Source organism: Tyto alba, unplaced genomic scaffold (assembly GCF_018691265.1).
Source record: "Tyto alba isolate M040663 unplaced genomic scaffold, T.alba_DEE_v4.0 Super-Scaffold_41, whole genome shotgun sequence".
NCBI lineage: Eukaryota > Metazoa > Chordata > Aves > Strigiformes > Tytonidae > Tyto > Tyto alba.
In genome coordinates this window covers 24,349,956-24,372,456 of record NW_024881317.1, presented here as the reverse complement: position 1 = coordinate 24,372,456, position 22,501 = coordinate 24,349,956, and the positions used below count along the sequence as shown (strand labels likewise).

The following is a 22,501-nucleotide window of genomic DNA, read 5'->3' as shown; positions in this document are numbered from 1 at the left end:
ACACCCGAGGACTGGTTGGAAGAATTGTGAAGGCCTTGTCATGTCATCCTAGGGACAGTGCTACTGAGATCCCAAGGAGAGATCGCTTGAGAGAGACCAGCCTCAATCTGTGGCCTACTCTTTCTCATTATGGATCTGCTATGGTCCCTGGCCTTGTGGGGAGAAAACATAGGCTTTTTCAGAGCCTGACAAATGTGAGGAAGGTCCCTGTGGCCCTCATTCCTTCCTGCAAGCAGCTTCCCTCCAGACCACAATGGTAACTTTCCTGGCCTTGCGTTTTGCTCAAGAGATGCCACCATCTCCTGTGAGCCCATGATGACTCGCCTAGAGAGAGATGTCTCCCAGTGCTAGCCAAAATATGCACTAAAGCCCTTTTTCAAGAGCAAGGTGATCAAAGGGGCTCAGCTGTGGGGAGGTCTGTCCACTGGTATTTATACCTTCAGCAAATGGTTGCTTAGCAAAAGGACAAGTGTTCACTCTCTGATCTGTGTTTCAGCTTTGAACACCTTCACCAAGATATGTTTCCTTCTACACCTGCAGTAGCTCCAACACAGGTGCTGTCCACGCCAGAAACTTCACAGATGGCTCAGCATGTTAGATCACCCACACAGTTGCTTGCTCACACAGCCCAGCCTGATGCTCCCTGGCACTGCCAGCACTCACGCTTCAAAGTCACATAAAATCAGCTCCGAAGTGCTTTCAGTGCAGAGCCTCGGGCTAACCGAGGGAGACGTCTATCTCCCAGTGGGTCTATATAGACTGGCAGGAGATGGTGGGCGAAGAGACTCACATCTGCAGAGATGCAGTAAAACTCAATGACAAGGAAGGATCATTGTGGGCAGGAGTGAGGGCCACGAGGACCTTGCTCACGCTCAACAGGCTCTGCCACAGCCTGTTTTTTATGACCACGTGTCCAGGGAATGAAGGCACATTTGTAACGACAGAGAGCAGACCAGAGGATCAGGCAGGTCTCTTTCAGGTAATGTCTCCATGGGATCTCCATCGCCATATCCCTTGATTAACTTAACATTAAGCTTGGTCTGCTCAGAGCAGGAGGTTGTCCCAGAGCCATTCCAGAAGAACCATCCATCCCACATCATTCTGGGCTGCACTCACTCTCGTGGGTCCCTGAGCAGCCACTGGCAGGCAATGCCTTAGAAGGCAGAAGCTGCACGAGGTTGCACAGAAGCACCAGTTGATTCAGGAATGGTGCTAAAATGTTTTTCCTTGCAGAAAGCCGCAAATTGGGACTATGAGGTCTGGTATCCCTGGCACAACTGAGGCTGGGCGACCATGTCCACTGACGTCCACAGCAGGGTGAGTCCTGCTTGCCAGCAGCTCTGGGATTTTTCCAACTCTTCCACATCATGATGACTCCCAGGTGCTCTGAGACTCATCCAATGTGCCTTTGTAGCGTGAAATGCATGGCATTGGCCACCCCCTCTCTGAATCAGGAAAAAGGGCCATGAGGTTTTCATTCCCTGCTGTTCACCTCTCCTCCTAATCAGGCAAGCCACACCTCCATCCTCTGGGATGACCTTACAGAGACAAACGGGTCAATTTGGGTGTGGGTCTCCTTCAGGGAAGGACGCGGGCAAGCCTTTGATCACAAAACCAGTCTGTGGTAGAGCCTGATGAGCGTAAACAAGGTCCCTGTGGCCATCATCACCCCTGCCCACAGGGGGCTTCCCTCCACCTCACAGTGGTCTTTCCTTGCCATTGAGCTTTGCCACGTCCCTGGAGTGGTGCGTCTCTCCTCCCATATAGGATTGTGCAGTCTTGAATTTTTGCCTGAAATTACCCACTGCCTCCTGTGTGTTTACGATCACCCATGAAGGGAAATGTCCCACAGGTTTTAGACTGAGTGCCAGCAAAGAAAGCATTTGAGAGAAGAATTGAGGTGCCCATTTCACCATGACACGTGGACTAGTTAACCACGAAGAGGGCAATGAGACCAAAGGAATTTGTATAAGGCAAGTCAACTAAAAATATCTGTCTGTCCTGCGTAAGAACTTGGAGTTAATTGACTTTATAAACCTGGGATACAGATGAATGATTTTGATGTTCGATGGTATGAAAACGAGGAAAATATGTGGGATGTAAGAAGCGAGGGCTTAATCACCAGGGAAGCCTTGGGAAGCGGAAACTCCTTGGTGTTCAGATGCTTCATGAGCAAGGAATGTTTGTGGCCCCACAGGGCTCTAGGACACAGCATAAAAGCCTGTGCTGCTCCAGGCTCTGCATCCTCCTCTCTTGCTTCCCTTTCCTCGAGGAACGAGGTAAGTCTGGGTCTACTCCATGTCTCTCTCTGTAGGCAGAATTGCTGCTATGGTGGCATCTCAGGTTGATATTTCTCTGCCTCAGCATGGTCCCACAATTGAACATTTGAAGGGCTGTCACCTCTGTCCATTTTTTGTGGAGCTGGCTGTGGAGAAATGGAAAGAGGGTGTTCTTTCAAGCAGTAGGGTGTCAATGGGGTTCAGCTGTAGGGGTGTCTCCCTCACCAGAATTTGCAACCGCAGCAGGATGCTCTCTAACCAAATGGCCAAGTGCTTCATCAATGCAACAACAGTTGTTCTGGAGATGGGGTATGATCATGTGCTTTAAACCGACTGGGCTTGGTCCTATCCCAAAGTGGGTCAGCGTTCCTGCACTGTGCAACTCAGAGGGGTGCATTACGAGCTGTAGGAAGACTGTGTGTGTTTAAGAGGTGATTTCTGAGACACCCATTCAACGCAGCCCATTTGTGCTGGGATACTTGCATCAATCTTCATCTGTGCTATTGTACTGGGAAATGGAGTAGGAGGTCCTGGTGCAATCAGCAGCCAGTTAGGCACATCTTTGCTCCCAGTGCTTCAAATCCAACTTAGGGGAATACGTCACGCATGTTGTGTGTGTTAGAAAGATCAGGTGCAGGCATTTCCTGTACCTGCAGCTAGAAATGGAGATGGAGAGCAGTCAAGTGTATCTGCAGAGAGAGCTGTGGACATGAGAGCCAAGTTGATGTTTGGGTCTGTGTTTCCTTCCTGCTCTGTGTTGCAGCTTTGCTTCCTTCACCGAGAGATGTCTTGCTTCAGACCCTGTCCCCCACGGCCCTGCTGTGCCTCTGGCCCAACCCCACTTGCAAGCAGCTGCAGTGAGCCCTGTGTCGCCCGCTGCGCTGACTCGACGGTGTTCATCGAGCCCTCGCCGGTGGTGGTGACCCTACCGGGCCCCATCCTCAACTCTTTCCCTCAGAGCACGGCCGTGGGATCGTCTCTGTCAGCTGCTGTTGGGAGCTCCCTCAGTGCCGGGGGAGTTCCCATCTCTTCTGGGGGCTCCCTTGGTCTGGGCGGGTCCGGGATGTGTCTGCCTGTCCCCCGCTGCAGTCTGAACTGCTGAAGCTGGTGGCTCATCCCCTTGGGAGCAGGACGGAAGACGGGACCCTGCAGCAGCAGGATCGTGGACATGTCTTGCAGACAGGCTGGGTGTCCTCATGGCACCTGGCAGGAGGGACCTGTGTCCACTTCTCCTCGCTGCACGGCAGGCATGGCCATGTCTCCTCTAGCTCTTCTTTTCTCTGAGCCCTCCAGAAAGGGCTCGTTCTCTTCTGCTTTGCTGAACCCCCTGCTGAAGGGGAGAGGGTGCTGGAGTTAGGGACCGCTCTTGGTGGGCTGCCATTACCACCAGGGGGAGCAGAATTGGAAAAGGCAAGCGCTTTGTGTGCAGTTTGTCCTTAGGAAACTGGCCATACTGTTTGCGTTCCTCAACCCTGCAGATGTGTTTCTTGGTCTCTGTTCTGTGCCACTGCATTTCCTCCTTCTCATTAAAGACTTTGTGAAGCATAGCTGGAGGCTTATGTCTTGGGTTTTTTTCTGCTCCTTCCCCATTTCGCCAAGTCCTCTTCAAGTGAAAGGGAGAACCGTTTCTGTGCTGTGACTTTGAGTCTGTCGCCAATCTTGGGGCACCCACAGTTGTGGGTGGAGCTCCCTGATCTTGTACAAGAGCACCGAAAAGATTGAAGAAGGAAAAAGAGAGACAGCAAAGGGTTAGTTGAATGGAGAGATCAAGAAGTAATGGACAGGATTTGAAGTATAAGTAGTGCCTCACACAGGAGCCTTCTCTTACCATGAGGCTGGTCAAACATGGGAAACAGTTACCCAGGGAGTACTGTAGACTGTCCATCTTTCGAGATGTCCAATATATGACCAGAGAAGTCCTGGAAGAGCCTCCTCTACTTGTGCCTGCTTTGAGCTGGGCTTGGTCTGCCTGTTCTCCACCCAATGTGTTGTGTGATTGGGTGGGCCAATGCTGGATGCCCTCAGACAGGAGCTGCGGTCAAGCTGAATGGAGCAGGCAGGAGCTGGGGGCCACTGCTCAGGAAAGCTGCAGAGGTTTGGTGGGTACAGGGCACGAGAGGGGGCACTGATGTCAGTCCCATGGCTGGGATCAGAGGAAAGGAAGGAAGATCAGAGTAAGGTCAACCTGATTAGAGCTGACAGAAAGGGTGTTATGTGTAACCATGTCAAGAAATGTCCTGGGAGAGCCGAAAGGCTGAGGTCCCACTGAGATTTGAACTCAGACCGCTGGATTCAGAGCCCAGAGTGCTTACCGTTACACCATGGGACCTCCTTCACAAGCACTGTCTTTCCCCTGAGGCCACCCTCGTGGAGCCTTCTACTCCTGGCTGAGCCTGGCTGTCTCTCTATCTCCGTGGACATCACCAAGTACAGTCTTCCTCCAGGGACCACTGGCCGCTCTCTACTCACCGGGCCTTTCAAGGGAGTGGCAGAGCTCTTTGCACAAGCCTCGTGTGCCCTCTCTTATAAGAGCCAGGCTGGTAAGCGCTGAGAATCTTGCTTTTGCCTACTTGGACCAGGTTAGGTAGTTTCCAGTAGAACGTCTTCCACGGTGCACCTCACATGGTACATTCATGGCCCAGCAGCTGAAGGTTCAGTCCTTGCACTTGTGGTCTCTGCTGCTGCCTCCCTTTGCCCCCAGGCTGGACAGTGTGTCCATCTGCCCGTGTAAGTTATTGCCTCTCCTGTTTCTCACCTTGTAGCTCATACTAAGCAGCCATTACCCAGATATCCTTACTCCTGGTTCCAGTCCTACCCGAGCTCCTGACCTTGCTGAACAAGGTGACCAAGAGAGGGGGCAGGGGATGAGCTTCAGTAGAGGGAAGATCTGGCAGGAGTACCCAAAGGAGCTTGTTATGTTTTGCACAAGCTGGACTTCCTTCCTCTGTTGGGGCAATCTTGGCTGACTCCAAACTCTGGTCCTCTCTTCCAGGACTCGCTGTCCCCTTGTGCCCCAAAGTGGCCTCTCCCTCACTGGAAACCCCATTTTCTCTCCTGAGGCTGCTCCAGACTCGGCAAGGTTTCAATGTCCAGCCTGAGGGAACTTTCCCTCATGTCCTGGCACCAGCACACTGCCTGCCCAGAAAGGGTCCATGCACACAGCCAGGAAAAGCTGCAGTGGTGCGTTCCTCCTTCTGCCAAGGTTTGAGCCTGTGTGTTGAGAGCAGGGCCCTTCCTCCCAGCAGTCACACAGGAGGAAACCCATGTGGGGACACTCTATTGGATCTCAGACTTAGCCCGGGACACTGAGGACACGACCTCCTGATACCTTTGCATTTCCTAAAGCATTGGGCTTGCATCTGGTACTTCTGAACCCACACGACAGAGCGCGCAGTCATACCCAAGCCTAAGATATTAAGTGCCAGGTCACATTCAGAGAAGGCAGGAGAAACACCTAGTGTCGTGGTTTGGGTCTGGTCGGCAACCAACCACAGCAACTGGTCACCCTCTTTTCAACATCCCCACCTGGGAATGGGGGAGGGGATTAGAGAGGTGAAGGTAGACTCGCAGGTTGAGACAAGAACAGTATAATAATGGCATTAAAATGAAAACAATGACAACGATAGGAGGAAAACAAAAAGGAATGTATATACAGACAATGTAGAGCGTAATTGCTTACCACCCGCTAACCAATATCCAGCCCATTCTTGGCTAGCGACCCCGAGATACCAAGATCCCACAATCGCAATCCCGGAAGCGAGAGAGCTCCTTCCCAACCACCCCTCCTTTATATAGTGAGCATGATGTTCCATGATATGGAATATTTCTTTGGCCAATTAGGGTCAGGTGCTGTGGACGTGCTCCCTCCCTGCTTTCTGTGCCCTTGCGCACGGGCAGGACATGGGGAGTCTGGAAGTCCTTGAATTCTCAGTAGCAGCTGAAAACATCAGTGTGCTATCAGTATTTTTCTCATACCAAAACCCAAAGCTAAATCCAAAACAAAGCACTCATCTAGTCCCTGAAAAGGAATATTAACTCTATTTCATCCCAAACCAAGACACCTAGACACTGGAGAAGGGTTAAATCTCTTCAGAGGCACAACTCTGAAAGCTTGTCCCGGAGAAGCAGCATTGCTGAGGGCTTTCCTCACATATCCCTGGGATCTGCAGGGCCCAGGTGGGTGGGAGCAGCGAGAGCAGGGCCCAGTCTCTGAAGGCCTTGTAAAAAGGTGGAGGAAAACCCCCTCCAGGGGCTGAGGCACAGGGAAAGGGACAGATTTTTCCTGTCCATGTGCGGTACTGCCATCGGAGGGGACATGTCTCTTCTGGGGTCAGACAGTGGATCTCCAAGCAACAGAGGATGTTCCTGGTCTTCTTCCCAGGCTCACTGGTGTCACCCAGCACTCGGGGATCCCAGAGGGGCTCTGTATGAACAGCTGTATGGGCCTGTGCAGGCAGCTTCCTTGCTCAGGGTATTTTGTCCTTGGTTTCCTTCCTGGCAGCGTTGCCTGCTGGGACTAACGTGCTCCCAAGCTCATTTGCTTCCCCAAGGCCATGGTAAATGCTGCCACCTCTGTAGCCTCTGATGCTACTCCTCCCTATGGGACCCTGCGGGGAGGACAATCTGTGCCACCCTTAGAGGCTTCAGTGGGCAGGCAGAGATCTCCCAGAGCTCCACAGCCCTTGGGAGGTGCAGCTCAGGCCAGGCTGGCTCACACAGGAGGCCAGGCCACCCCCAGATCCTGCACTCCCGAGGTCTTTCTTGCAGAGGGCAGGCCTTAGCAAGCCAGAGAGCCACCTTCACACAGCAGAAGCCCCCTCACCTTCTGCTCTCCAGGCTAAACAAACCCAGCTCCTTCAGCATCTCCCTCAATCACAACGTGCACCAGCATGGAGTTTCTCTGTCCTGTCAGCAGTGTTGGAGAGAAATGCCCCAGTGTCGGGGGAGACGAAATGGAAATGCATGCTAGGCCTTGGAGCACGCCCCTCAGCCTGAACACGAGTCCCCAGAGCCTGCTATGTCCCTTTTGGGCTCATACTGGTGGGCCTTTACTCCCACCTGCCCCTCTTCCCACTGATGCTGGGTGTATTTGCAGGTGAGGAACTGCCAATTCAGGGAAACTCTCTGGCTTGAAACCCTGTTGGTCAATGCCACGTCCTGGATTGGCAATTACCGTCTGTGCCACCGCGTCTGAAAGAAAGGAGGATGCATCTCAGGGGCTCTTCAGCTTTGGGATCAGAGGGCGGGGTAGCTCCCTGATGATAATGAGAAGGAAAAGTTGTCCTCTTTTCCAGAAAAAGGGGAAGAAGGACTATGTAAGGAACTATGTAAAAGTGATGATAAAGCGGAGCAAGTTCCGTGGAGGTTTCCTAGGTTAGACAGGTGCCAGGGACTCTGTCGTGAGGCTGGTCAAACATGGGAAACAGTTGCCCAGGGATTATTGCAGAGTCTCCATCTTTGCAGATGTCCAGCATCCGACCAGCGAAGGCCCGGTAGAGCCTCTTCTACTTGTGCCTGCTTTGAGCTGGGCTTGGTCTGCATGTTCTCCACCCCAGGTGTTGTGTTATTGAGTGGGCCACTGCTGGATGCCCTCAGGCAGGAGCAGCCGTCAAGTTGAATGGAGCAGACGGTAGCTGGGGGCCAGTGCTCAGGAGCCTTAGAGCAACCAGCCATCCCGTCCCGACCCTGCAGCTGCTGCTGCTGCTCCCACTGTCCATCCCTTGCTGCTGCCATAGCCCGCCACCTCATCCAGCATCAGCCTGGCACTGCTGCCGGGAGGTGACTGCGGGGCTACCCTTCCCAGCTCCCACCAAGGGCTGCTGACAGGCACTCCTTCCCAGGACCTGCCAACAGAACCGCCACCAAATTACAACTCTGCACATGCCAACGTGTGGTTGCACAGTCAAGAACCCACCCAGCTGCTCACTCCTTTCCCCTCCTTCAGTGGGGTGCAGGGCACTGAAAACTGGATCAGAAAGCTCATGGGTCAAGATAAATACAAGGACATGGCGTAGCAGAACTCTTGTGGGTAAACCAGCCTTGACATGGGAAAAAATAACTTTGTGCTATTTAAAACAGACTCATGTAGTGAGAAAACAAAAAGGCTAAGGTTCAACAAGCGCTTTTCCTCTCCCCTATCCCAGGCTCAACTTTACTCCTTCACTCCAGACTCCTTTACCAGCCCAAGTGAGAGATGCATCATCACTCTGCTCTTTTCTGCTCTTTTTCTTCCTTCCCCCTCTCTCTGCCGGGTGTTTCTGCCCTCTGTGGAATATGTTTTCACAGAGGGGCTAAAACCTTTGCGCATGGCTCAGCTGTGTCATGGGGTGGGTCCGCTGTGGAGCTGGAACTGGCTGTGTACCACACGGGGCAGCTCCTTACCTTGTCTGACAGAGCCCACCCTGCAACACCCCATAACCCCTCCACTACCAAAGCCTTGCCATACGTAGCCAATACAGTGCCCATTGGGAATACCGTATGGCATGGCACAGGTCTCCACCCGGCCCAGAGGGAGGCATGTTTGCTCTCTCCTGGGCTAACGTGGCTGCATGCTGTGCCTTTGTTTGAATTAAAAAGGCACGGCACCCTGCCTGGTTTCTTCTTAAGCACTGGATACGTCCATATCTGGTACAGTTGTCTCGTATCAGCTCAGAAATCAGCAAGTGAAATGCAGCCAATGCTGGGGCAACAATTATTATTCCTGTTGTAGAATGTGCAAATAGGCCAGGTGGATCATTTCTAGCACAAGTTTCTTGATCTACAGGACTTGGTCAGATATGAGCATCTGTCACGTTTCATGCTGCATGAGCATAAGCAATTTTTTTTTGCAGGACTCTACCCATAAGCTGTTCCTGGGCTAAAATCTGCCTTGTGCTGCTACAAGTTTTTGGGGGTGGATGATTGCTTTGGTGAATCCCCGTGGAGCCTTGATGAACGACGAAGTACATCTGACCAAGATGTGCCTTCGCATGCATACACAGAGGGTGTCATTTTCTTTCAGTTGTCATTTTCCCATTAAACACCACAACCAAGATGTGATCACAATGCTCTGTGACTGGCTGACAGCCAGTTCTTGGCCCCACCACGCCCACCTGCTCTCAGGCAGACCTGTGATTGACTGTCAGGAACAAGGAATCCTAGCCATGTACCCAGAAGCACATCAGGCAAGGAAGCTCCCACGAGGAAGATGCAACTTCTGACAGCGCCATTCCCCATGGGTTCTCATATTGCAGTTGTGAATGCCTGGCGGCCATTTTTGACATTGTCATGCCCTCACGTTCTCAGATCTCCCTCTGATGGGCTGTCCACTTCCTTTGGACCAAGAGGTGTTCAAATATAACAAGATATAGCACGCAGTGGTATCCACTGTGGAATGAAGACAAGCAGCTGGCACAAGCAGTATTCCCGTGGATGGCCCATCACCTGCAGAGCAACCTCGCAGTCAACACCCAAGCGATTGTCTGGTTTCTGGCCCATCAGGTACTAGGGCAGCAGGGAGCTGCACTGCAGATCCCCGTGCTGTGTTCCTGCATCACCCTGGATGGGGACTTTCTCTTTGGCAGCCTGAGCTGGCTCTGGGGGAGCTGAAGGAAAGCCCGGGGCGAGGGAGCAGCCTTAGGCGGAGGGGAGCTGTTCTCCAGCGAGCTCATGATGGCTGTAACCCTGCCCAGAAATCCATCTCCGAGGGGGCTGCGGGACTTTACCTGGTGTAAAAGTCAGTTCTTGGAGAATCAAGGAGGGAAACAAGAACGCTTAGCATAGAACTACCAAGGGCATCAATTCCCCTCTTTTAGCTGTGCCCATAGTGGTGCCGCAGCCTAATGCGCAAAGGACCCTGATATAGAGGAGAGCAGGGTATGTATGTTAACAATACAATTGTGTTGACCAATGAACTTCCTCATGTTAAGGGTGGGCTAATCAGGCATTATTGCTCAGGAAATCGGTATGTTCTTCTCTGGTGCAGCTGGTGTGGACGTATGGTCAGCGGGGTGTTAACCTTCGCGCTTCTAACCCAATGTCCCATGCAGGTGAAGGGGGTTTATACTACAGTCAGGTCCATTTCTGTTAGGACTGTCGTTACATACCTGGGGTGCTTTTTGAAATACAATTCTCCTATAGTTTTATCGTCTGCATGGGGGTGTTCTCAGCCACTGAGACCCAGTTTAGCGTGGGTCGTCAGGTCACATTGACCCTGAGGTAAAAGCTCTTATTCCTCCGCAGGGTTTGTTCTTCTGAGGAAGCTGTACAGCATTTAGGGCATTTCCTTACACACCAGCTGCAAGGGCCTTCCCCTGCCTGTGCTGTGCTGTGCTGTCCTCCCTGAACAGCTCCTGGCTTGGCCTGCCTCCTGGCACAGCCCTGCCCTTGCTGATCCCCAACAGCCGAGGGTGGCCTCCACCTCCATGCAGGGTGCCAAAGAGACAGAGAAACCCCTCCTCTCCATGCCTGGTGCCATTCCTGTCCTACCCAACACTGTTGGCGGTGGAGGTGTCTCCCAGTCATCCCAGGGCAGGGCTGGCCCATCGGACTGGGTGGTGGACAGTCTTAAATGCTGCGTGTTCTCCCAGGAAGGATCTGGGCAGGCTCAGCTGGTAGAGCTTCCCGTTGAGGGCGAGGGACGAGGCCTGCATGTTTGGGCTTGTGTTTGCTGGTTCCCTGTCCCACCCACAGGTCAGAGCATGCAGGAACCAGGAAGAGGAGGCAAAAGCAAAGTGGGATGGAGAGGGCTGGGATGTGAGTGCCGATGTAAGCGTGGAGAGTGTGGCCCCAGGCTGCCTGCTGCAGGGGGATATTTCTCAGGGGAAAGCATTCACTGCGGAGCAAGACGTCCATGGCTCCGCTCCAGCTGCCTTCTCCATTGCTCCTTTCCTTCTTCATTCATCCTCACATCTCTCTGTAGTTCTTTTTCCCTTGCAGTGCTTCGACAACCCTCAATGGCATGGCTGTGGGGAACAGACCATGCACCAGCAACGAGCTTGTCTCTCCTCTTTCTCCGGAATCTCGCTGCGTGTGCCCCTCAGGGTTTCCATTTTCCTCAAGATGCTGCACCACACAGGCAGGATACCAGCAGCTCCTACTCTGCTTGCTGCTCTGTTGGGAGCAGCTGGGTATGCAACTGAAAGAAGCCCTCTGGGAAGCCTCCGGCTCTTTTCTATCCCACCCATCAGGGACTGTGATGGCAGGGGACAGTCTCCTGATGCCACAGTCACCACCGTGTCTTCTTTTGCACTTCCACGTCTTTCCCAGAAGAGGAGGAAACCCCTCATCATCTCATCCTTAAGCTAAATTTGGGAAAGACCCCTGGGAAAGGGTGTGCATGTGTGCGAGGCCCGGAGATGGGTCAGGCAGAATATCCCCAAGATGCCTGATCAATGATGTGTCTTCAATTCATTGCTTGCAATGAGGTCCATGTATGCAAAGAAGTACCTCTTCTGAAGGTCATAGTCAGCTCTGGCCCCTCCTCTTCCCCCCACTTGCCTGCTGCTCCACAGCTCTCTGAGTTTGTGAGACCTAAAGTAATGGGCAATTTGTGAGTGCTGGCAAGATATCAGGTGCATGAGGTGACACCCCTTCTTCTTTAGCAGTGAGGGCCATGTTGTGCAGGCTCTCTTTGGACATGAGCTGCTAAAGTTTCATGTGGTAGGATTTTTGGGGATCAGGGTCATGCACTGATCCTACAGGGTTTGGACAATCCAGGCCGGGTGTCTGAGCAGAAAACTGCCACGTGGTAATCCTGCCCTTGAGGTCACCTAGAAGGGAAGGAATGTGGAAGTCAAGCTGGTGCTTCCTTCCTTTTTGAATGCCTGGATACACTAACCACAAAGTAGATTTAGGTTATACACGTGTACTAACGATGCAGACCTATCACAGCACTTCCGGGGGCTTGATAAGAGCTTTTAGCCAATAGACTATAAAGCCTAGAGCATGTGACCATCTGGCTCTTTATATCTTGGGGCTACTTGGGTAAATAAATAGAGCAAGACTTTCATCACATCAGTGTGAGGTCTAACTCCGGTCTCACCCTCCGTATGAGGTCCCTCCTACAGTTTTAGACATAGGGAAGAGAGATGGTGGGGTTGTTCTGCTTGGGATGTTGGATAAGATCAGGCACATGGTTTTGAGGAAGAACCAACAACAGTGGAGCTCTCTCATGGCCAATACTGAGCACTGGTCTGTTCTCTTCCCCTGTCTTGGAAAGGGAGGAGCAGGATTTCCCATTCATCCGGGATTTTCACGCTCGGGTGGAGGGTAGGACAAGCACAGAAGGCAAGGAGGTTTTGCTGTGTCCCTGGCGTGAGCCAAGACACTCGGATGTAGCGTGGTCCTTGCAGGCAGCCCAAAAATGGGACTGCACCCCGTAGTCGGCAGGATTCGAACCTGCGCGGGGAAACCCCAATGGATTTCTAGTCCATCGCCTTCCCCACTCGGCCACAACTACCTGCCCCAGCCCTCTCTGCCCTGCTGAGCACATCCCCTGTGCAGTGACACCCGCCTCACTAGAAGCCCCGTGGTTCACACCTGCACGGAGCAAGGAAGGTACCAGCCTTCCAGAGGCTTTTGGAGGTTTAACCACAGGGACTGTGGCTGTAGATCCCAGCGCCTTGTCCTCAGCTGGGCATCTGGGATATCCTGACATGGGGTGGATGGGTTCACTCTCCAGCTGGAGTATCTGCCAGGAAAGAAAAGCAAAGTAGATGACTGGCATGCAGCTTCTTGGTGTGTAGGGGGGATGTGTTGTGAGAGTGGGAGAGATCTATAGAAAGGGAAAGGTAGAGCCTGGCTGAGGAAATTGAGGAGGGGCAATGTGAGAATAAATGAGAGGTGTGGATGACTTGCAGGTAGACAGGAGAGAGCTTTTTTGGTGAAATAGCTTGTCTAGATCTTTTTGCCAGCTTGACCAAGCATTGTTATCTTCCAGAGCATTGAGCAAAACAACAAAAGACCTGAAAAAACAATCAGTTTCATTAGTAGTACAAAATAGCTCTGATTCCCTTTTGGCTCCACAGCAGCGCTATTTGGCAAATTGCACTAAGTAGTAGTAGGTATGGAGATGGTCCCTGTGGATATTCCTGTCTGCATGCAGAGCAAGAGTGGCAGGAGGTCACAGTCAAGAGTGTGAGCTCAAAAATCGTCCCGAGGAACTGTGCGTGCGGTGGCCTGAAGAGGAACTGTGTGTGCTGGCCAGTCTGTGAGACTTTTCAAGTCTCTGATTCAGGAGATGATTAAATTTAAAAAGCCATGCTCATTGCTGTCTTGACTGTCAAAAGCAGGGTTGTCCGCAGGTTACTGTTCGCACAGTATTTACAGACTCTCACTCTGTCATCAGCAGTTCTATGCGTAGAGGGAGTTACAAAGAGGGAGATCGTGATTGTGCATGCTCATTTCCCTGCTGAATGCCCACTCTAAACTCCATCTGGCAGCCACATTGCCTACGTGCAGAGCTGGAAACCAGCACTTTCCTCCTTTGCAATCCATACCCACCCCTGAAGTTTATTCCCACACCACCAGTGGAAGAGAGCTTTGCAATGGTTGCTTTTCACAAGAAGTTTGTGAACAACAGTTGAGAGGACCTATCAAAAGGTCTGAATTAACATTCACACCTAACAAGTTGAGACACTGGTCTTGGATCACCCTCGCAGAAAAACAGGGCTACTCTGTGTGACATTTCTTGTGTTTCCACCACTGTCAGTGCATAAGATGAGACCTCAGCCTTCCCTTCCCCAGGTTCGCCAGGTCCTGCTCTCCCAGCCTGGTCTCTTATGGCACGTGCACCATGACCTTGATCACCTCAGTGTCTGTTCAGCAGGGCTGACAGAGCTCCCAGCTGTGCAGAAGTATGGATCGACCACACAGTGACACCTATGGAGTCCCTGTAAGGGCACCTGGCACCCAGATGTCCAGGTATCCAGCAGAAGAAGGAAACTTTTCAGAAGACTTTCCACTTGCTGCTGGGAGCAGATTAGACCAAGAGAGAAAGCTGAAGCAACATCATTCAGTCAGGGGAAGATGGGTACCTGCTCCAAAGTTCATGCAATGCCTCATCTGCATGATTCAACAGCAACACTGCATCTAGATTTGTGCTTGGCTGTACACTTGCTTATCTGCTGAGCAGCTGAGGTGCTTTTTTTCGCCCAAAACATCTGTGAGGAACAAGGTGCATCACCAAAAGGAAAAGAGGCATAAACCCAACTTCCAAATGGCAGGGCTCTGGCTGTGGGTCAGGATCAGAAAGGTGACTTGTCCCTGCCTGTTTCTGAAGGCACCGTCTACAACTCAGCTGAGTACACGTGTCCATTTTCTCCTGCCACCTCAGGCAGTGTTGTCACCTCAGCCCAGTCCATAAGCCTGCTTCTCTCCTCTGCCAGGGAGTACTGAGGGCGAGCAGTGAAGAGTCACCCCTTCCTGACCGTACATGCAGGATGCGCTGGGTGCACCAGCAGGAGAACTGAGATCAGCTCTTAAGAGCGTTCAGTGGCAAGACTCTAGGCTGACACTGAGAGATATCACAGGTCTGTGATCAAAAGGCTGCAGACTCACACCCCGTTTCCTCGAGGCATTTGTGTTTTTCTCTTGCCTGCTTACTTACTTTCTGTGCAAAGGAGCTCCACTCTCAGTTGTCTGCTAGCTCGTGACAGAGGTCACTTGGTCTCTCTAGCAGAGCATACAGCTAACTGAGGGAGAAAAAGAAGAAGCCACCATGAAATCCCAGCTATGCTGCACAAAGTCTTTAATGAGAAGGAGGAAATGCAGTGGCACAGAACAGAGACCAAAAAACACATCTGCAGGGTTGAGGGACGCACAGAGCGGTCCCTAACTCTAGCACCCTCTCCTGTTCAACAGGAGTTTCAGCAAAGCAGAAGAGAACGAGACCTTTCCGGAGGGCTCAGAGTAAAGAAGAGCTAGAGACACTGCCACGCCTGCCGTGCAGCGAGGAGAAGTGGGCACAGGTCCCTCCTGCCAGGTGCCATGAGGACACCCAGCCTGTCTACAAGCCGTGGCCACGATCCTGCTGCTGCAGGGTCCCGTCTTCCATCCTGCTCCCGAGGGGATGAGCCGCCAGCTTCAGCAGTTCAGACTGCAGCGGGGGACAGGCAGACACATCCCGGACCCACCCAGACCAATGGAGCCCCCAGAAGAGATGGGAACTCCCCCGGCACTGAGGGAGCTCCCAACAGCAGCTGACAGAGACGATCCCACAGCCGTGCTCTGAGGGAAAGAGTTGAGGATGGGGCCTGGCAGGGTCACCACCACTGGCGAGGGCTCGATGAACACCGTCGAGTCAGCGCAGCGGGCGACACAGGGCTCACTGCAGCTGCTTGCAAGTGGGGTTGGGCCAGAGGCACAGCAGGGCCGTGGGGGACAGGGTCTGAAGCAAGACATCTCTCGGTGAAGGAAGCAAAGCTGCAACACAGAGCAGGAAGGAAACACAGACCCAAACATCAACTTGGCTCTCATGTCCACAGCTCTCTCTGCAGATACACTTTGCTGCTCTCCATCTCCATTTCTAGCTGCAGGTGCAGGAAATGCCTGCACCTGATCTTTCTAACACACACAACGTGCGTGACCTATCCCCCTAAGTTGGATTTGAAGCACTGGGAGCAAAGACGTGCCTAACTGGCTGCTGATTGCACCAGGACCTCCTACTCCATTTCCCAGTACAATAGCACAGACGAAGATTGATGCAAGTATCCCAGCACAAATGGGCTGCGTTGAATGGGTGTCTCAGAAATCACCTCTTAAACACACACAGTCTTCCTACAGCTCGTAATGCACCCCTCTGAGTTGCACAGTGCAGGAACGCTGACCCACTTTGGGATAGGACCAAGCCCAGTGGGTTTAAAGCACCTGATCATACCCCATCTCCAGAACAACTGTTGTTGCATTGATGAAGCACTTGGCCATTTGGTTAGAGAGCATCCTGCTGCGGGTGCAAATTCTGGTGAGGCAGACACCCCTACAGTTGAGCTCCATTGATACCCTTCTGCTTGAAAGAACACCCTCTTCCCATTTCTGCACAGCCAGCTCCACAAAAAATAGACAGAGGTGACAGCCCTTCAATTGTTCAATTGCGGGACCATGCTGAGGCAGAGAAATATCAACCCGAGACTCCAGCATGGCAGCAATTCTGCCTACAGAGAGAGACATGGAGTAGACCCAGACTTACCTCGTTCCTCGAGGAAAGTGAAGCAAGAGAGGAGGATGCAGAGCCTGGAGCAGCGCAGGCTTTTATGCTGTGTCCCAGAGCCCTGTGGGGCCACCAACATCCCTTGCTCATGAAGCATCTGAACACATAGGAGTTTCCGCTTCCCACGCCTTCCCTGGTGATTAAGCCCTCGTTTCTTACATCCCACATATTGTCCTCTTTTTCATACCATCGAACATCAAAATCATTCATCTGTATCCCAGGTTTATAAATTCAATTAACTCTGAGTTCTTACGCAGGACAGACAGATATTTTTAGTTGACTTGCCTCATACAAATTCCTTTGGTCTCATTGCCCTCTTTGTGGTTAACTAGTCCACGTGTCATGGTGAAATTCAAACATACAGGGCACCTCAAGTCTTCTCTCAAATGCTTTCTTTGCAGGCACTCAGTCTAAAACCAGAGGGACAATTCTCTTCCTGGGTGATCGTAGAAACACAGGACACAGTGAGTAATTTCAGGCAGAAGTTCAAGACTGCACAATCCCATATGGGAGGAGAGACGCACCACTCCAGGGACGTGGCAAAGCTCAAGGGCAAGGAAAGACCACTGTGAGGTGGAGGGAAGCCCCCTGTGGGCAGGGGTGATGATGGCCACAGCGACCTTGTTTACGCTCATCAGGCTCTACCACAGACTGGTTTTGTGATCAAAGACTTGCCCGCGTCCTTCCCTGAAGGAGACCCACACCCAAATTGACCCGTTTGGCTCTGTAAGGTCATCCCAGAGGATGGAGGTGTGGCTTGCCTGATTAGGAAGAGAGGTGAACAGCAGGGAATGAAAACCTCATGGCCCTTTTTCCTGATTCAGAGAGGGGGTGGCCAATTCCATGCATTTCACACTACAAAGGCACATTGGATGAGTCTCAGAGCACCTGGGAGTCATCATGATGTGGAAGAGTTGGGAAAATCCCAGAGCTGCTGGCAAGCAGGACTCACCCTGCTTTCGACGTCAGTGGACACGGTTGCCCAGCCTCAGTTGTGCCAGGGATACCAGACCTCATAGTCCCAATTTGCGGCTTTCTGCAAGGAAAAACCTTTTAGCACCATTCCTGAATCAACTGGTGCTTCTGTGCAACCTCGTGCAGCTTCTGCCTTCTAAGGCATTGCCTGCCAGTGGCTGCTCAGGGACCCACGAGAGTGAGTGCAGCCCAGAATGATGTGGGATGGATGGTTCTTCTGGAATGGCTCTGGGACAACCTCCTGCTCTGAGCAGACCAAGCTTAATGTTAAGTTAATCAAGGGATATGGCGATGGAGATCCCATGGAGAAATTACCTGAAAGAGACCTGCCTGATCCTCTGGTCTGCTCCCTGTCGTTACAAATGTGCCTTCATTCCCTGGACACTGTGGTCATAAAAAACAGGCTGTGGCAGAGCCTGTTGAGCGTGAGCAAGGTCCTCGTGGCCCTCACTCCTGCCCACAATGATCCTTCCTTGTCATTGAGTTTTACTGCATCTCTGGGTATGTGAGTCTCTTCGCCCACCATCTCCTGCCAGTCTATATAGACCCACTGGGAGATAGACGTCTCCCTCGGTTAGCCCGAGGCTCTGCACTGAAAGCACTTCGGAGCTGATTTTATGTGACTTTGAAGCGTGATTGCTGGCAGTGCCAGGGAGCATCAGGCTGGGCTGTGTGAGCAAGCAACTGTGTGGGTGATCTAACACGCTGAGCCATCTGTGAAGTTTCTGGCGTGGACAGCACCTGTGTTGGAGCTACCGCAGGTGTAGGAGGAAACATATCTTGGTGAAAGTGTCAAAGCTGAAACACAGATCAGTGAGTGAACGCTTGTTCTTTTGCTAAGCAACCATATGCTGAAGGTGTAAATTCCAGTGGACAGACCTCCCCACAGCTGAGCCCCTTTGATCACCTTGCTCTTGAAAAAGGGCTTTAGTGCATATTTTGTCTAGCACTGGGAGACATCTCTCTCCATACGAGTCATCATGGGCTCACAGGAGATGGTGGCATCTGTTGAGCAAAACGCAAGGCCAGGAAAGTTACCATTGTGGTCTGGAGGGAAGCTGCTTGCAGGAAGGAATGAGGGCCACAAGGACCTTCCTCACATTTGTCAGGCTCTGAAAAAGCCTATGTTTTCTCCCCACAAGGCCAGGGACCATAGCAGATCCATAATGAGAAAGAGTAGGCCACAGATTGAGGCTGGTCTCTCTCAAGCGATCTCTCCTTGGGATCTCAGTAGCACTGTCCCTAGGATGACATGACAAGGCCTTCACAATTCTTCCAACCAGTCCTCGGGTGTCATCTTGGGATGTGGAGAACCTGTGGGACACAGGCAAATTGAGGCATAGGAGTGTGGTCAAAGAGATGCGTGCATCCTTCCGTGAAATAAACCCACAGGCAAAATGACCTGTTTAGCTCAGCACGGTCAGCCTAGAAGCCAGAGGCCTGGATGGCCTGCTTTTCAGGAGAGGCTCAGGGCAGGGAGCCAAAAGCTCATGGCCCTTTTTCCTGGGTCAGGGATGGGGCGGCATGTTCCATGCATTTCAATCTCCAAACGGGCGTCGCACATCAGTCTCCCACAGCACCTGGGAGTCATCGTGATGTGGAGGAGTTGGGAAAAACCCAGAGCTGCAGGCAAACATGAGTCACCCTGCTCTGGACTTCAGTGGACATGGTGGCCCAGCCTCAGATGTGCCAGGGATACCAGAGCTCATAGTCCTAAAGCGCCACTTTCCTCAAGGAAATTTCCACATATTTTAGCACTGTTGATGAAACGGCTGGTGCTTCTGTGCAATCTTGTGCTGCTGCTGCCTTCCAAGGCATTGCCTTTTGGTGGCTGCTCAAGGGCCCATGAGACTCAGTGCCCCCCAGAGTAATGACGGTTGGAAAGAACCACTGGAAGCCCTTTGTTCTGGTCCGCTGCTCCAAGCGAACCAAACTTCTCAGCTACCTCAGCAGGCTCCGTGCCTTGTCCCACTGACTGAAGAATACTGTCACTGTCGGAGAGGTCACTATGTCTTGGGCAGCTCTTCCAGGGACACACCGCACCCCCTGTCACTTCGTTTCACAGAAGGGCAGCTGGCATTATTGCCGTTGCAACTTGTGAGTAATGTGGGTCTTGCTGTTCAGTCAAATTTTGTTGCACCTGTACCCTTGAATGGTGTAAGTACTCCCTGTTAAACTACATTTGGGGTGCACCTGCATGCATATGTACTCTTGTAATTCTGTACTTTGCGTCCCAGGCTCTCTCCTCCATCAGCACAGGCCACCTGCGAATTCTTGTGACATATGACCCTACTATTTCTTAGCTAAAATCTGCCTTGTGCAGCTAGTGGGTTGGGTGGTGGGTGATTGCTTTGGTGAATCCCCATGCCCACTGGCCCAGACTGGGTCGTATCCCGTATTCCCCACAGCAAATCCCTCACCTCCACATCACCGATCACTTGGAGTGATGGCTGTCAGTAGTAGAGGGAGTACTTTTACCGCAGATAAGGCGGACCGGGTGCTCTGCCCTCCACTTCGGTCCAAATAGGCCCCTTGGCCTCAACCATCCCTGGCAGACAGCCAGGTGTACCATTTCCCTTGATGGCAGAGCCGTCTCCCTGTGATGTTGTCTGTTGTGTGTGGCTGGCAGGACCTGCCACCCCTCCCCATATCCCTGCAAGTACATCTGACAAGGAAGGACTTTCCCCTGCACACACGGGGGCTGCCATTTCCTTTCAGCTGCCATTTTGTGGCAGGGAGATGCCATTTTCTTATTACACAACATAATTAAGATGTTTTCATACTGCTCTGTGAGTGGCTAAGAGCCAGTTCTTGGCCCCGCCATGCCCACCTCCTCTCAGGAAGACCTGTGATTGGCTGATAGGACCGGCCAACCCTACCCATATGCCAAGAAGCACATCAGGCAAGGAAGCCCCTCATGGAATTGGCAACTATTGACAGTGGAATTCCCAGTGATTGAGAGTCAGTTTAGGGGGTGTCTTCAGGTCACTGTCCTAGACAGTGCGCATTCCTCTAAGCAAGTTGCATTAGCAGTGCTGTAGTCAAGGGGGTTTCAAGTTCCTCGGCTGCAGCGTGGTCCTTCCAAGCAGCCCAAAGCAGGACTGCACCCCGTAGTTGGTAGCATTCAAACTTGTGCAGGAAAAACCCAATGGATTTCTAGTCCATCGTCTTCACCACTCGGCCACAACTACCTGCCGCAGACATCTCTGCCCTGCTGAGCACATGCCCTGTGCAGTGACACCCGCCTCCCCAGGAGTTGCACGTCCAGGCTTCACTAGAAGTCCCGTGGTTCACACCTGCACGAAGCATGGGAGGTACCAGCCTTCCAGAGGCCTTTGGATGTTTAACCACAGGGACGGTGGCTGTAGATCCCAGCGCCTTGTCCTCAGCTGGGCATCTGGGATATCCTGACATGGGGTGGATGGGTTCACTCTCCAGCTGGCATCCTGGCTGCTTCTAGGGAAGAAGGGAAGGCAGCTCTGTGGATGTAACCAGGCACATCAGTAAATGTGGAGTGGGCTATTAACCCTTACCTTTGATTTCAAAATAATCTGAGGGACACTCCAATCCTGCTGTGAGCAGTACGGCTGGAGCACTAGTTAGGGGAAAATGACGGTCTCCCAGCAGCACCACCAAAAGGGTGACAGGAAAGGTATATTGAGAGTATAATGTGAGGTGTGTATGACTTGTAGGGAGATAGGAGAGAGCTTGCTTTCATGCAATAGGCATATCCAGTTTTTCGGGGGGGGTTTGTTTTGTTTTGTTTTGTTTTGTTTTGTTTTGTTTTGTTTGTTTGTTTGTTTGTTTTGTTTTGTTTTGTTTTGTTTGTTTTGTTTTGTTTTTCCAGCACCGGCATGCATTGCCATATTCCTGAGCATGGACCAAAATTTTAAACATCCACAAAACAATAATTTCCAGCATTAGATGAAAGTAGCCCCTATTGCCTCTTGGCTCTGGAGCAGGGATATTTGGACAGTAGTTGTAAGGACTCTGTGTGGAGATGGTACTTGTGGCAGTGCCTCTCTGCATGCAGAGCAAGGACGAGAGGTGGTTGCAGTCAAGAGGGGGAACGTGAGGAACATCTTGAGGAACTGTGCGTGCTGAGGGCTGAAATAGGGATGCGGCCAGTCTGTGAAGTGGAGGAGCAGGAGGCCATCCAGGCTCTGACCTGGAGGAGCAGGAGGAACCAGTGCCCCCAGGAGTGTTGCTGGAATAGTGGTGACCATGGCTGCCTTCCAAGCAGTTGACCTGGCTTTGATTCCTGGCCAATACTGGCAAATGTCTCTCCAGCCTGGCTCCAGCACAGGTGCCTGAACATATCCTGCACACAAGCTCTTTTGCTCAAATACCACCCATCTTTCCCCTGGGGTTTTAAGCCAATCCCCTGTCTTCCCTGCAGCCTTGAGGCCCGCTGAGACCAGTGCTCTCTAGTCTCTGCTGGCTGGGAGAGATTCAAGCTGGGCTCCTCACGGCAGTGCTGGTACAGGAGCCAGGAGAGAGGCTTTTCTGGCCTGACACAGAGCTGGTCCTGCTGCTGCTGTGGCTGCTTGCACCTGGCAGGGTGCAGATGAAGATCAGTAATTCCTAGGTGATGGCCACGGGACAGACCGTGCTTCATGAGGCCAGGTATGCGATTTGGCTGGCTGGTGGAAGCAAAACTCCTCTTTACGTTATGGCTCAAAGGCCCGTCTGTCTGTCTGAACTCACCCTGGGGACACTGACCTACCCTGTCCAGGCTCTGACATTGCAGATACATCCTGAATTTTACTGGGATTTGGTGTAACGATGATCCTAGTGACCAGAGAAATAATACACTCTTCTCTTGCAGCTCGTGGCCTGTGGACCAAGAGAAAAGCAAGAGCCTCTCTCAGCTAGACTCTACTGGAAGGGAGTGAAGCTTCCCAACTCTCTGATTACAGGGTTTCTTAAAGAAACAAGCCGCCTTCCTTGCTCTGCTGATAGCCAGAAACCATTCTGGATGGTGGGCCTCTATGGACGGTTTGTGTTAGCACAGTATTGCCAGACTCCCACTCTGTCAGGAGCAGTGCTACAAATTGCTGGA

General features: G+C 52.1%; 1 protein-coding gene and 2 non-coding genes across 3 annotated transcripts in view; all 3 read right to left on the bottom strand.

Annotated features, from left to right (window-relative positions):
- LOC122154580 (beta-keratin-related protein-like) overlaps window positions 1–16,689 on the bottom strand; it is an 82,899-nt gene extending 66,210 nt beyond the window's left edge. The window contains exon 1 of the mRNA XM_042804382.1: window positions 16,444–16,689. Coding sequence (XP_042660316.1) covers window positions 16,444–16,674 — 231 coding nt within the window. The 5' untranslated portion in view covers window positions 16,675–16,689. The remainder of the gene's footprint in view (window positions 1–16,443) is intronic.
- TRNAQ-CUG lies at window positions 4,537–4,608 on the bottom strand. The gene has a single exon. It is a non-coding gene; the product is annotated as a tRNA-Gln (tRNA).
- Window positions 12,636–12,717, bottom strand: TRNAS-AGA. Its single transcript has one exon. It is a non-coding gene; the product is annotated as a tRNA-Ser (tRNA).
- Window positions 16,690–22,501: the final 5,812 nt, after the last annotated feature.